Consider the following 14,686-nt stretch of genomic DNA (forward strand, 5'->3'; position numbering starts at 1 on the left):
CCTTCTATACCATATGTTAAGAAAGAGTAATTATTCAGCAAAGTTCAAATCCTTAAACATTGTTAAGAGTTTTCATAATCACATGAAAACTGTGTGGTCTTCCATGCTCTTACGGTGTTCCCTCACTCGCTCTCGCTCTCCCTCTCTCTCTTCCTCTCCCACTTAAAATAGCAATGTCAGTTTACCTCAGAAACCAAGGTTCTTTTTGTTTTGATTTTTTAGTAAATTATTTTGAAGTATTCTTTTTAAAGTATACTAGCTTAATTTAATAATTATCTTTTTTTTTTAATTTTTTTTTTAACCTTTTATTTATTTTTGAGACAGGGAGAGACAGAGCATGAACAGGGGAGGGTCAGAGAGAGGGAGACACAGAATCCGAAACAGGCTCCAGGCTCTGAGCTGTCAGCACAGAGCCCGACACAGGGCTCGAACTCACAGACCGCGAGATCATGACCTGAGCCAAAGTCGGCCGCTCAACCGACTGAGCCACCCAGGCGCCCCATAATTATCTTGTACAGTGCCTGACACAGTATTATTCTAACAAGTACTCTACCTGGATTGTTTTTATATAATCCTTATAAAAACTCAGTGATGTACATACTTTTTTATGTGGTAAGTGGAAATAACTGAGATTTAAGAGTAACTTGCCTAATGTTGGACAGCTAGTAAGTGGTAGATCCCAATTCAGGAAAGCACATACTTGGCAACCACTCTACCATACTGTGATTTTGAGAGAAGCATTCTTATAAAATATCTATATATTGCATATAGGGTTGTTAACATAATTAAAATGTTTTCTGTCAATCTTTCCAATTACGATTGCTTTTTGCAGAACAGATACCTTGAACCAAAGTTCTTTACCTGTCCATGAATGCCTTTGTGCCCTTTTTCTCCGGGGATAATCCACAGCTCATTAGTGTTACACGACATTTAAATAGGTTAAATTGCTTTTAACAGTGTCAAGGCTCTACCGTGGGATTGAAATCAGATGGAAATTCCATAGCATCACTTAGGACTTGCAGGGTAACTTATGCTAGGCTGTAATTAAAAGCTCATCTGGGAAGTGTCCTAGGATAATGTCATTGCTTTCAGCATTCTTTAAGATTTTTCAAGCTATTCCTACCCTGTGGTGCATGCCTTTGAGTACCTTTGCGTAGCCTTCATTATTGCACAGAATCACTGAGCCAGTTCTAAATAAAATCAAGTGGTATTTTAGATAAAAGTAGTTTTTCTATAAGGGAGCAGCACTGATTTTCTTAACTGTATTGATATAGTGATCTATTTCTGAAGGAGTCCCAAAAATATTTTAAGCAGTTTCAAGATGTAATGGTTTCTGGGTTTTGATGAGAGAGAGTAGGAGATTTTTAATCAAGTCAGTGTCCTGTTGGTATTGAGTATAGGGAGCAACAATGAGAGGTCCAAACTGTCCTATTGTTATGTGTATTTCCAAAGACTTAGACTATTTCCTTCCAACTTTCTCTGACATGCCATTTTCTGAATGGATTATAATCAGAAGGAGGCAGAAGAAGTTAGGGCTGTAACTTTATCATTGCTCTTCTGCTTACTGCTTAGAAGAATGACTTTACATATTGATTTCACCTTTTCCTTTTGTTTTTTTTTTTTTTTTTTTTTTTTTTTTTTTAGAGTGTGTGTGGTAACAGGGGAGGAGCAGAGGGAGACAGAGAATCTCAAGCAGGCTCCGTGCTCAGCACAGAGCCCGATGCAGGGCTTGATCCCACAACTCTGGGATCATGACCTGAGCCAAAATCAAGAGGCTCAACCAACTGAGCCACCGAGGCACCCTCACCTTTTTAAATTTATACATTGTCCCTTTACATTAGTGTTTCTCAAAAGGCTGGTCAGCAGCACTTCAGATTCATGGAGGAAAGTTGTTTAAAATGTAGATTCCAGAGAGACACTAAATTCACCCCCACTCCTGTATAGGGTGGACCTGGGGTAGGACCCAGGAATCTGCTTTTCAAATAGGTACCCCAGAGACCTGTTAAGTTTTCAGTGTGGTAGTTCTTTCATAGTTCAGGCATTAGAATCAGAATTTGGTTTGAATTCTAGGTCTTTGGTTTATTGGTAAGTTTTTGTTTTGTTTGAACTCTTGCAGCTTTAATTTCTTTATCTTCAAGTAAATATCTACTTGACCTATGCTTTTTTCCCAAATAATGTTGAAAAGTACCCAGTAATAATAGAATCAAACTTTCTACATTTCATTTATTAAAGCCAGGTTGGTAGATACTCTTAAATAATAGAGTTTTATCTTTAACATAGGTATTTAACATAATTATGTTGTTTATATTATTAAAATATAACGGTAGTTATCTACCATTGTTAATGTCTTATACAAATGATATTACCGTGTAATATGTAAAGCCCTACTATAAGCAATTATAAGTTATTCTTAATTGTCTGAGTATGCTTTGCATTTAAGGTGTGACATTTTATTAAGGTGTTACATTAAGGTGTAACATTTTAGTAATGTTATCAATTAGAATAAGAAATGCTTTTTGCATGCGGTATGACATTAAAGACGTGCTAAACTAGAACATGCCTCCAGGTGAATGGTGTTCTTATTTAAGCACGCTGTCTCCAGGAAGCCACGTTTTGAAGGAAAGTTTCAGTGATACCACTTTGTTAATACAGTTTGAGTCTAAAATTAGCATTAGCCTACAAGCCACATAAGGAAATGTAGTAATAAACCTATTTTTGAAGAATAATACTCAATTTCCCTTAAATTTAACTCCCCTGTCTTTACTCAGTGGTGGTTTTTTGAGTTGAAAACAGACTTGGCTTTTGCTAAGATTTCACATAGTTTAGAATAATCAAAAGCATGTACTCTGAAGGATAGCTCTAAAAGATATCCAAATATTTGGAGCAGTGCGAATGTTACTGAAGAAACTTAAGCTTAGGGATTTTTAAAAATTTTAATTTAAGTATAGTTAACATACAATGTTATATTAGTTTCAGGTGTACAACATAGTGATTCAACAATAAACAGGGATTTTTTTATAATTTTTTTCTCAATATTTATTTTTGAGAGAGAAGGGGGTGGGGCAGAGAGAGAGAGAAGGAGACTGAGGATCCGAAGGATCTGTGCTGACAACCCAGAACCTAATGAAGGGCTTGAACTCACAAACCGTGAGATCATGACGTGAGCTGAAGTTGGGCGCTTAACCGACTGAGCCACCTAGGCACCCCTAGGCTTACAGATTTTTAAGCTTATCTAAGTAGTCTAAACTCTAAAGAATGCAAGTAGCTAACTAGAACGATTTATCTTACATTAGAGTAAAACCTTGACTTTAGGTTCTGAGAACAGGAAGTCATGTAATATAAGAGAAAGAAGGACCCTAGTTTCATACTTTGGTACGTTATAGAGTTGGCCCTCGGCACCATGTAGGTAAAGTTGACCTTGATAGATTCCTGTCTCTCTGTGTTTCAGTCTTTGAGGATGTCTTGAGCCCTGTTTTAGAAGTTGTTCAGGCATCCAACATTTTGTAAAATATTTCAGTCGCCTACAGTTTTCCCCTGTGCAAATGCTGAAAAAAGTCCGCAGCTTGGGCCAATTTGCAGAGGTTGTCTTCAACCATACACTGGACCTCAAGGGATGGGGAGAATGGTGTTTTGGGGACTGCCTATCGCTGTCTTGAGTACTGGCGTAATTAACAGTTGAACTGACTACAGGTTTTTTGTTTTTTGGGTTTTTTTTTTTAATTTTTTTTTTTTAACGTTTGTTTATTTTTGAGACAGAGAGAGACAGAGCATGAATGGGGGGAGGGTCAGAGAGAGGGAGACACAGAATCCGAAGGAGGCTCCAGGCTCCGAGCTGTCAGCACAGAGCCCGACGCGGGGCTCGAACTTGTGAACCACGAGATCATGACCTGAGCCAAAGTCGGACACTTAACCGACTGAGCCACCCAGGCGCCCCAGGGTTTTTGTTTTTAAGAACATCAAAAACAATCTTTAAAAAGCCGGTATTAGCTCTTCATAGAATTCTGTGGTCCTGCTTAAGTATCTAGCTCAAGGAAGGAGACTCAGAAGGATCTTTTCGAAATATAATGGTCATAGTTTATTACAGTTGATTAAGAGCCTTAGTTATATAAAAGTAGACTTTGTTATTTAATGCATTACATCTTTCCAAACATTTGTAGACCTGGTATATCCCAAACACACTTAAGTTTGAACATGGTACCTGCTCCTCAATGAAAAGTCGTAAGTACTGTGATAGAAATATGCACCCCTAGCTTTTAGAGTACCTAGGGCTCTAAGAGTACAAGGTAGAGGAGATAACTTTTGTATTCCTGAAGGAGAATAGCAGGGTACCAAGGATAAGTAGGGAACATAACAGGGTTACCTGAGGGTAGATTACTGTAGCTGGAGTGTAGGAGGTATATGGTGAGTAGTAAGCAGTAAAACTAAAGGTGAGTAAAGACTTTTCATTTAAACATGGCAGATTAAGATGGCTGTTTGTCTCCACTTCTTAAACCCTCCTAGAAGACAGTAAAAGAATAGATGCAAAAACCCCAAGGATAACAAATGAAATAGGAATAAAGGACACAGAAAAGAAAGCAGCTAACTTTTGGAAGGTACGAAGCTAATAGGTAAATGATACCTAACTTAGCAGGCTGGAGAAAACTGGAACCTAAAGGATGAGAAGCCAACAACAAGCAACTAAATTGGCATTGAAGAACCTTTGGAAGGCTCAGGCCTTGGATTTACGAGCTACTTTGGAGGTAGGCATATGGAACAAAACTGAGAACAAGAGGATTGGTTAATTTATATGAAAGAGCATTTTAACTACTCCCACCCTGCTCAGAGTTTAAACCAAGGAAGAGGGAGACCGTGTTAGGAAAATAAGAAGTAATGAAAGGAGATCCCAGCATGAAGCTGTGGAACAGGTATAGGCTTACAGAGCACAGAGCACACTAGTCCAGGTTAGACTAGGGTGAGGTCTCTAAAAAAGATGTTTTAAAGCCTGAAAGATTGGTTGAGTGCCTGAAATGTCTGAATGTACAGGAGTTTTAACAGGGGCAGAATGGAGGTAAAGTAATGATAAACACAGAACAGTTAAGCATTCAACAGAAAACAAAGCTGTAGAAGAAAGGACAGGTATTAAAGCATACTTTATTTTCTTGTGATTACTATTTAATCAACATGTTTTAAAAATCATAAAAAACATAGTTTTACAAAGTTTGTATAATATTCTTAAGAGCAACAAAAAGTTTGGGGTGCCTGGGTGGCTCAGTTGGTGAAGCATCTGACTCGATTTCAGCTTAGGTCATGATCTCAAGTTGGGGAGTTCAAGCCCCACGTGAGGCTCTGCACTTACAGCTCCAAGCCTGCTTTGGATTCTCCCATCTTTCTTTCTCTCTGCCTCTCCCCTGCTCTCTCATTCTCTCTCTCTGTCTCTCAAAAACAAACAAACATTAAAAAAAAAAAAAAAAAAACACAAGAAAAAGTTTGTTGAAGGAGAATGGGATTTAGATCATCAGAGTTGGAATCATGTCTCTGCTTCCTGCTCCTGTCCAGAAAACCTCTGTGCCTCATCTGTAAAATGGGGCTTAGAATAGCATACCTCTGTTCCAAGGATTGTAAATATATGTGCACACTTAAAGCAGCACTATGTGTTAGCAATTATAAAGAAGAGGAAAATGGAGACAAATGAACTATACATGGGGACTGGGTAGAATAATAGTTTAAAGTAAAAAATCAAAGTTTAAGCATGTTATTAAAAAATACAGATGTAAATAAAAGAAATAGCTAAGAATTGAAAATGGTTGCATCTGGGGAATATGAGCCAGGAATATGGTGGGCTAGGGCAGGCTATTTATCCTCACAGTAAGCCATGAGTGTTAACTTTTTGGATTTTGTACATATATGGGAAAACTGAAAAAGCAGGATGAGCCTTTTGTTTGGATTTTAACCTGAACCACAAAGCATTGTATTATTTATTATAGAAATCTTTAAATTTATTCAGAGATTGAGAGAAAAGTATAACAAACCCATGCCCTAGCTTCAACCATTATGAACTCCTAGCCAGTGTTGTTTAAACCAGCATCCTCAGGCACCACTGGATTATTTTGTTGTTTGTTTTTTTTTTAATTTTTTTTTTCAACGTTTTTTATTTATTTTTGGGACGAGAGAGACAGAGCATGAACGGGGGAGGGGCAGAGAGAGGGAGACACAGAATCGGAAACAGGCTCCAGGCTCCGAGCCATCAGCCCAGAGCCTGACGTGGGGCTCGAACTCACAGACCGCGAGATCGTGACCTGGCTGAAGTCGGACGCTCAACCGACTGCGCCACCCAGGCGCCCCCACCACTGGATTATTTTGAAGCAAGTCTCAAACCTTACCTCATCTCAACCAGTAAATGGTCTTATAGATGGCCTTAGTAGCTATGGTGGGTGCACTGCTCCCTTCAGAAAAAAACAAAAACAAAATAATGACTAGCTGCAAGGAATGAATGCAGTTAGCTGATAACTTTTAGCAACAGCACTTAGATAGCTGCCGCAGTGTTTGAGCCAAGATCACGCTCTCCAGGCATCCTCCAGTGAGTTAGTGTGTGTGACCTGGCAGTTTCTGCTCACTATGGGACCATGTAGTCAGTTTCTGTACAGGGCTCACTGTTGGACTGGTCAACTTTGTCAGAGTTGTACCACATTCTGATGCTTTTCTTGCCCAACTCTCCTTTCTTCTTTCAAAGTGATGGATCAACATGGTCTAAGGGCTTTTGCTATCTAGTCCAACTCTTTCTCCATAGCTTTTAAAGGTTCACCTTCATCTTAACATCTCAGGGCATTCAGCTGGCAAAATAGCTGACAGGATTCTTTTTAAAGTGTATAAGAGAAGAACTAACATATCAGATCTCAGGCTGATATTCTTTAAAAGGTCTGTTTGTACGGTGGACCTTTGGCTGGTGTTTGAGAAATTCACTTTCAAGAGGATTCTTACCATTCCCTGACTTAAAAAAACAAACTCACTGTGTCTAAACTGCAGACAGTATGGTTTATACTGAACACCTGCTTCTGGGAGTCTGGAATTTTGGTACATGCTAGGAATTGAGTGCTTATGTGACCAGCCCCTAATAAAAATCTTGAGTATTCTTTACTACACATCCCTGGTACATAATACTTCACACGTGTTGTCATAATTTGTTGCTGGAGGAATTAAGCATATTTTGTGTGATTCCACTGGGAGAGGATTCTGAGCTTGTACCTGATTTCTTCTGATTTCACCGCATGTGCCTTTTTTCCTTTGCTGATTTTGCTTTGTATCCTTTCACTGCAGTAAATCATAGCCATGGAAACAACCTTGTGAAAAAGAGTCCTGTGAGTTTCCGTAGTAAATCACTGAATCTTGGGGACCCTAGCAAGCCAACAAATCCCACATGAAATTTGTAATGATTCATGAATATCAAATGACCAGTCAATAGTCTGGTCTTTTCAAAAAATATATTTAGGTTGTCCAAATAGGGATCAAAAGCAAAATAAATCTACCCATTGCATTTAATTGATAGGTTAAGTTTCAACCTACAGATTTCACCCATTTTTCTCCCTTGCTAATTTATTTGCACAAGGCAAGTGACAGTTTATTCAGTTTTCAAAGTCTGGGCTTTCCTGATTACAACCCTGTAGTGGTATTTAACTTTTTTTTTCTGTTAATGTTAGTTTCCTGAAAGCTTATTAAAATTCCTTATTTGATAAGACTAGTTGAGAGATGATGTTTACTTACCTTTTGTAAGATACGGGGAGGCACATAATACCTGCTTTTTTCTCTTTTTTTGTCTTAAGATTTCGGTGTTGTCATCCTGATCCATTTATTGTGAAATTTGCTATTAGCTTTTTTTTTAAATTTTTTAAATGTTTTCATTTATTTTTGGAGGAGAGTGAGACAGCATGAGCGGGGGAAGCGGAAAGAGAGAGGGAGACACAGAATTTGAAGCAGGCTCCAGGCTCTGAGCTGTCAGCACAGAGCCCCATGTGGGGCTCGAACTCACGAACTGTGAGATCATGACCTGAGCCGAAGTCAGATGCTTAACCGACTGAGCCACCCAGGCACCCTACTGTTAGCTTTTAATGGTTCTACAGCTATTTACCTGTATCCACTATTTTGTTGTCTTGCAAAAAGGATGATACCTCATTCTATCTTTCCCTCATTTACTAGCTATAATTCTTTCATAAAGAACTTTAACAAGCAATTGGTTCATATATAAAAGGATAAACTATTGATTCCTGAACTTTTTGAGTGTTAAGAGTAAGTTCTTTATCATCCTCCAAAGGTTGGTCAACAAGATTAAAAATCTTAAGTGTCATTATGAATAGATTTTAACCTGATTTAAAGCTCTTTGTGCCCAAATTGTCCCCTCTCTGGCCTGGGGAGGCTCCTTTGGGTTGATTTTCACACAACAGTTCTTGAGGGCTTTTTGCAAATAGGTACAGCAGGAGTCCCCAGCTCTTCTATTTCCTTCACAGGCCTGGATTCAGCCATTTCTTCGTGGAGTTCTAGTTCTTTTTAGAGATGGTATTTAGAGTGCATAGTCTGGGCTGCTCCATACTTGTTTAATCATATTTTTAGGTTTTCTGACTGGACACAGCTGGGAAATACTAAATATACCATAGTTTTATATTGATATTATTTCTAGTTAAATTTAAAGGGTTATACCTTAATCTCTTTAATCTTCCATTTATTATTTTTTCTCTTGAAAATTTCAGCATGGTTCCTAATAACACCATTGATTTGCTTTATCCTATTCATTGTAGTTTCAGAATAGGCAGTAGTAATATTGCAAACAATATGATTATTGGAAAGTTGGTGCTTTTGTTTTTTACTTTATGTCCTTCGGAAACAACCCTGTATGGGATGTGTACTGTTAATTTAGTGTTTTTAAAGTGATTCCTGTCTATGTATTTAAGCCACCGTGCTTTTGATTTTAAGGAATTTCTTACATTTTTTTTATATTTTGCTTTTATAAAACATTACATGATCTATAGGTAAATCTCCAAAACAAGATATATGAATAGAAGTGTCCATCCCGGTTTCTTCTATTTCTTACCTCTTTTTATAGTAACTATGTTTATTAGTTTTGGTTTATCCTTCTGTTTCAAAATAAACATATATACATATATATACACATACATACACTCATATCTATTTTTATATGTATACAAGTGTATTTTTATGTTTGCATTTCCACACACTTATTAGGTATAAAGTAGCACACTATAAACTTGTTTGCATCTTGCTTTTTTTTTTTTAAGTTACTATAGAGCTCTCCATATATATTATTTCACTGTAGACAATTCTGTTCCTTTTTATAGGAACATAATATTCCGTTATGTAATTGTATCATGTTATTTCAAGTGGTTTTCTACTATGGACATTTGATTGTTTCTAGTCTTGCTATTATAGATAGTACATATATAAATAGGCTTGTGTATGTGTCCTTTTTTCTTTTTAATGTTTATTTCTGAAAGAGTGGGAATGGTGGAGGGGCAGAGATAGAGGGGACAGAGGATCCAAAGCAGGCTCTGCACTGACTGCAGAGAGCCTGATGTAGGGCTTAGACTCACAAACCATGAGATCATGACCTGAGCCAAAGTCAGATGCTCAACTGACTGAGCCACCAGGGCGTCCACCAATGTGTCCTTTCACAAGGATTTTTGTTATCTATGTTTGGGATGGATTCCTAGAAGTAGAATTCTGGATCAAAAGGTAAACATAGGCAATTTTGCTGGTTATTGCTAAATTTCTCTTTACAAGGGGACAATACTACTTTGTATTCCCATCGGCAATGTTTGAGAATACTTGTTTTCCTTCAACCTGTGAACAGACCATTATCAAACTTCAAAAAATATTTTGAGGTATGATCATAAAGACAGGGAGCTATGTTGGGCTTTGACAATAGTCTTAGAGAAATGCAGGTCTTCACTAAGGAGGTACAATTACATTAAAGTAGTGTCAAAGGTATAGCATAAGGAGGACTTATTTACTGGATGAAGCCATTATAAGAGGAATTGGGTAATTCCTGAGTTTCTGGGAATATGAATAGTTTGCTCAGAGAATACCAAACATCAGATTATAGGATGGGAAAATTCCATCTTAGTTGCCTTGAATTTGAAGTGCTTCTGAGATACCTGTTAGAAATGTTGGATATGTGAGTCTGAAGAAAATTGGGATTATAGTAGAGTTTATGTGTTCCTATTCTGTTTACGCTAAGATGTCTGTAGATGAAGATGCTCAGGTAAATAGTAATAATATTTGAGTGTTTGGCATGCTCTTGATTTTGGTAAGGGTAGTTTTATGTGCCCCTTCCATGTTTGTGTTTATACACAGCATTGACTTAGCATCTTTTTGTGGCTGGAATTAGAAGAAGTATACTTAATTTTCATGACTTACCTTCTATAGACTAGTAGTATATACATATAGAGTATATGTATGTATAATTCTGTTATGAAATTGTACAAATTTATTTCCATGGCAAATATAGCTTATATTCCCTTGCTGTGGTGTATGGGATGATTTATTTTGCCTTGTCTCTGATAAACATGATTTTATATACAAATTTGAAACTTTGGTCAAGTTTTCTACTTTAAAATATTTCCTTAGTATCTACTTTTGACAAACTTAGGCAAATGGAGAATTGTTTTGCCATTGAAATATGCTTTCTTCCTGTATTAAACATACAGAGATACATGATAATGTCATGATGTCAAAGTATAATTTTCACATTACAGCTGAAAAAGGAATCTCATCTAAAAGAATAGTTTTCTTATATGGTCTTAAGAATATTGAAGCAGGAAACAAGTTCACAAACTTCAAAATTAGAGAAGTCCTAAAAAAAATCTAGTTTAACTTCATTTTACAGATTAGGAGAAATGTTGGTTATTTTTGTGACCAAACCATTGTGAAACAACATGAGTGTATAAGCCCCAAGTGTTAGAGACTTCTAAATTTAGATTTGACCATTAAAATTTTTTAAAATGTTTGTTTATTTTTGAGAGAGAGAGACAGAGCACAAGCAGGGGAGGGCAGAGAGAGAGACACACAGAATCCAAAGCAGGCTCCAGGCTCTGGGCTGTTTGCACGGAGCCCAACACAGGGCTTGAACTCATGAACCATGAGATCATGACCTGAGCCAGAGTCTGACGCTTAACTGACTGAGCCACTCAGACGCCCCAAGATTTGACCATTAAAAAATGGGATTGAAATAGAAGAGCAGAACCATAAACCTGATGTTGTAATTGTCAGTTTCTTTCTTTATGATTATTTCTGTGGGATAATAACAATATCTTAACTAACATTTACTTAGCCTATTATGTACTATTGTAAGCACTTTACAAGTCTTCTCATTTTAGTTCTCAAAACAACCACATGACATACAGTTAGTTATCATTAAGCTACATTTTACACATGACAGAGTATTAGTAAGGGTACAGAATTTTCCCAGGGAGTCCCAATAGCAGGAAGCTAAAATGGGAATTTAAACTCAGTCAGTGAAGGCACCAGGATGATAAAGGACTCAAAACCTTTTTCTGTAAGTTGAAGATATTTTTACTTAGAAGAGAAGATTGAGGGTGGTGGGGACATTGAGACCATCAAATATTAAGTCTTCTGTGGATAGAGTATATGGATTCCTTCATGGAATTTGGGCATAGAATGAGTTCCAAAGCTTATGTTTGATCCAGTATCAAGTATGTTCTCCTTTTTATGTCAGAGCTATGTGAAGATAGAATGGCTTTTCTTAGGGTTAAAATTTACCCCCTTGGGGCACCTGGGTGGCTCGGTCAGTGAAGCAGTGGTCTCTTGGTTTCAGCTCAGGCCGTGACCTCACTATTCACAGGTTAGAGCCCTGCATCAGGCTTCACACTGAAGGTGCAGGGCCTGCTTGGGATTCTCTTTCTGTGCCTCCCCTGCTCGCACTCTCTCAAATAAATTTGAAAAAACAACAACAAAAAAAAACTGCCCTCTCATCACAGTCCAAGCAGAGGTTACGTGATTTTTTGGAAGGCTTGTGGTAGAAGGGAATTAAGGCAATAAGAAGGTAAATAGACGAGATCCACTTTGAGGCCCTTTGCTGATCCTGAGATTTTTGGATGATTAACTAAAGATCCCACCTAGAATTAATACCCATTTACTCTAAATGAGTTAAATATACTGTGAGAGTCATAGGCTTTCATAGTACTTGGCTTCTTCAGAAGAACCAAGGCTTTCTGCTAGAGATGCTTCCAATTTCAGACCCACTTACATTTTGAGCAGGCCACTCAGTTGGTTAAGGGTTAATGGTCTTTACTCTTAGTTTCTACCTTCTTAATATTGTCACAGTAGGCTATGCTACTTATTCTTGTATTCTTAGAGCACACTATGTTATCAGACTCGAGCATGCTTTTCAGTTACTAAGAGGATTTGTGAAATCAATTGCTAGGCCTTATTCCCAGATTATCTGACTCATTAGATCCAAAGTAGAGCCCAAGAATTTGCATTTGTAGCATATTCCCAGATGATGTTGATTCTGTTGATCATACTTTGAGAAACACCATTATATTACAGTAGTTTGGCCTACCCAAAAGATTGAGCTTTACAGGAGTAGGAACCAGACATTACTCATTTCTTTGCCCCCTACTCCCAAGCAATACATAGGGGCAACCGGTCTTAATTTTATAGAAACCACTACAGACTGTTACATTGCTGTCTTTGGCCTTGTTGATACCAGAGGTTAGGACTGAAAATTTAGAAAACTTCTAAAGCTTTAGGTTCAGATCAGTTTTGTTTTTTATGTTAAGCTTACCATTAGAAGCACAAAATCAAGACTCTGCTAGAATTATTTCACACAGTTCCACTCTCTGATATATACAAGTTTCTTTTTCTTTTTTTTTTTTTTTTTTGCCATTACTAGACTACATGGCTACATGTAAGAACTAGAATTTTACCTCTCTCTTTCTGGAAAAACAGAGGCTATTGAAATGTGCTAAGTTGTGTAAAGCAAACAGCAAATCTCAAACTGATTTCAAGTTCAGGAAGAGGTCCACATCTAGTCCCGTTAAAGTAATTTTTTTTAACATTTATTTATTTTTGAGAGAGAGAGAGACACAGAGCATGAGTGGAGGAGGGACAGAGAGAGAGAGACAGAGACAGAATCTGAAACAGGCTCCAGGCTCTGAGTTCTCAGAACAGAGCCTAAGGCAGGGCTCAAACTCACAAACCGTGAGATCATGACCTGAGCCAAAGTCAGACACTTAACTGACTGAGCCACCCAGGCACCCACTGTTAAAGTAATTCTTAAGTTTAGGTTAAAAAAATGGAATAAGAAGAACTTGTGTTTTTTACCTACCCCTACCCGCACCCCTCAAGCTAGCAAAGAATGTCTTACTAAAATTTTAGCAAGAACTTTATTCTGGCAATTAAAATCATGAAAAGATGTCATTTAAGTTAAATTAAGAATGATTTGATTCTTTATATGTTGCATATAGGTTTCGTCTTTGGTAGTAATCATAAGCAGCATTCTTTTTTTTTTGTTTAATGTTTTTAATGTTTTTTTATTTATTTTTGAGAGCAAGAGAGAGACAGAGTGTGAGTGGGGAGGGGCAGAGAGAGGGAGACAGAATCTGAAGCAGGCTCCAGGCTCTGAGCTCTCAGCACAGAGCCTGATGTGGAGCTTGAACCCACAAACTGTGAGATCATGACCTGAGCCCAAGTCTGACACTTAACTGACGAGCCACCCAGGCCCCCCATAAGCAACATTCTTATGTGATTCTTCTCTTTTTCTCTCCTCAGATATCCAGAAAGTGGTACTGTAGAAATAAATGTCAAGGATCTTCGACCACGAGCTAGAACCAATTTGAAATGGAATGAACTAAATATTGGTGATGTGGTAATGGTTAATTACTCTGTAGAAAATCCTAGTAACAGAGGATTTTGGTTTGATGCAGAAATTACTGCACTGAAGACCATCTCAAGAACCAAAAAAGAACTTCGTGTGAATATTATCTTAGGGTAAGATGCTCTACACTGATACCCTATAATTACTGAAGTAATCAAGGAATGTAATTCTTAGGTATTACTCACATGTTCCTCAGTAAAAAAGATGTAATCTATGAAAGATAAAAATTTACATACTAAAAGAGAACTATTTTATACAAATTCTTGAGATTTTTTTCTTTTCTTTTTTTTTTTTTTTATAAGAATGGCCCTTAAATGTCTATCACTGCTTTAAGACTGGAGATACTATTTGAAAGCATCTTGGAAATAACTGAGTATTAGAGAAATCCTTGCTTACCTCACAGAGGATGTATGTTGATGTAGTAGCAGTGACTATCAGCCTAATCAGCTATCTGCAGTACTTGTAAGACTAGCTGAAATTTTCCTTCATAGTAATTTTCTTAAGTTTACAGAATTTAACAAGCTTAACGAAGAGAATTCAAAATGTAAAACGTCACCCAAAATGCCAAATTACTTAACCGCTATTTCCATCATTAATTCACTAATTTACTTTTTGAAAAGCCTCTTAAACTGTTTCTAGTTCTTACAATGTTTAAGTAAACAATCTTGGATTATGTATTTTGTGCTCTGCTTTTTTTGTAGAATGAATTCTTAGAAGAACATTTCTGTTGAGCAGTGGGGATTCTAGAATGACCCTGGCAGTTGTGCGTGTGTGTGTGTGTGTGTGTGTGTGTGTGTGTGTGTA

General features: G+C 37.3%; 1 protein-coding gene across 2 annotated transcripts in view; it reads left to right on the forward strand.

Annotated features, from left to right (window-relative positions):
- Window positions 1–14,686, forward strand: part of UHRF2 (ubiquitin like with PHD and ring finger domains 2) — a 79,229-nt gene that overhangs the window by 22,794 nt on the left and 41,749 nt on the right. For both annotated transcript variants that reach the window (XM_019438120.2, XM_019438118.2), the window contains exon 4: window positions 13,777–13,995. In XM_019438120.2, the coding sequence (XP_019293665.1) occupies window positions 13,777–13,995 (219 nt within the window). The remainder of the gene's footprint in view (window positions 1–13,776; window positions 13,996–14,686) is intronic.

The sequence above is a fragment of the Panthera pardus genome, unplaced genomic scaffold, assembly GCF_024362965.1.
Source record: "Panthera pardus isolate Hobbes unplaced genomic scaffold, ASM2436296v1 HiC_scaffold_20, whole genome shotgun sequence".
NCBI classification, from domain to species: domain Eukaryota; kingdom Metazoa; phylum Chordata; class Mammalia; order Carnivora; family Felidae; genus Panthera; species Panthera pardus.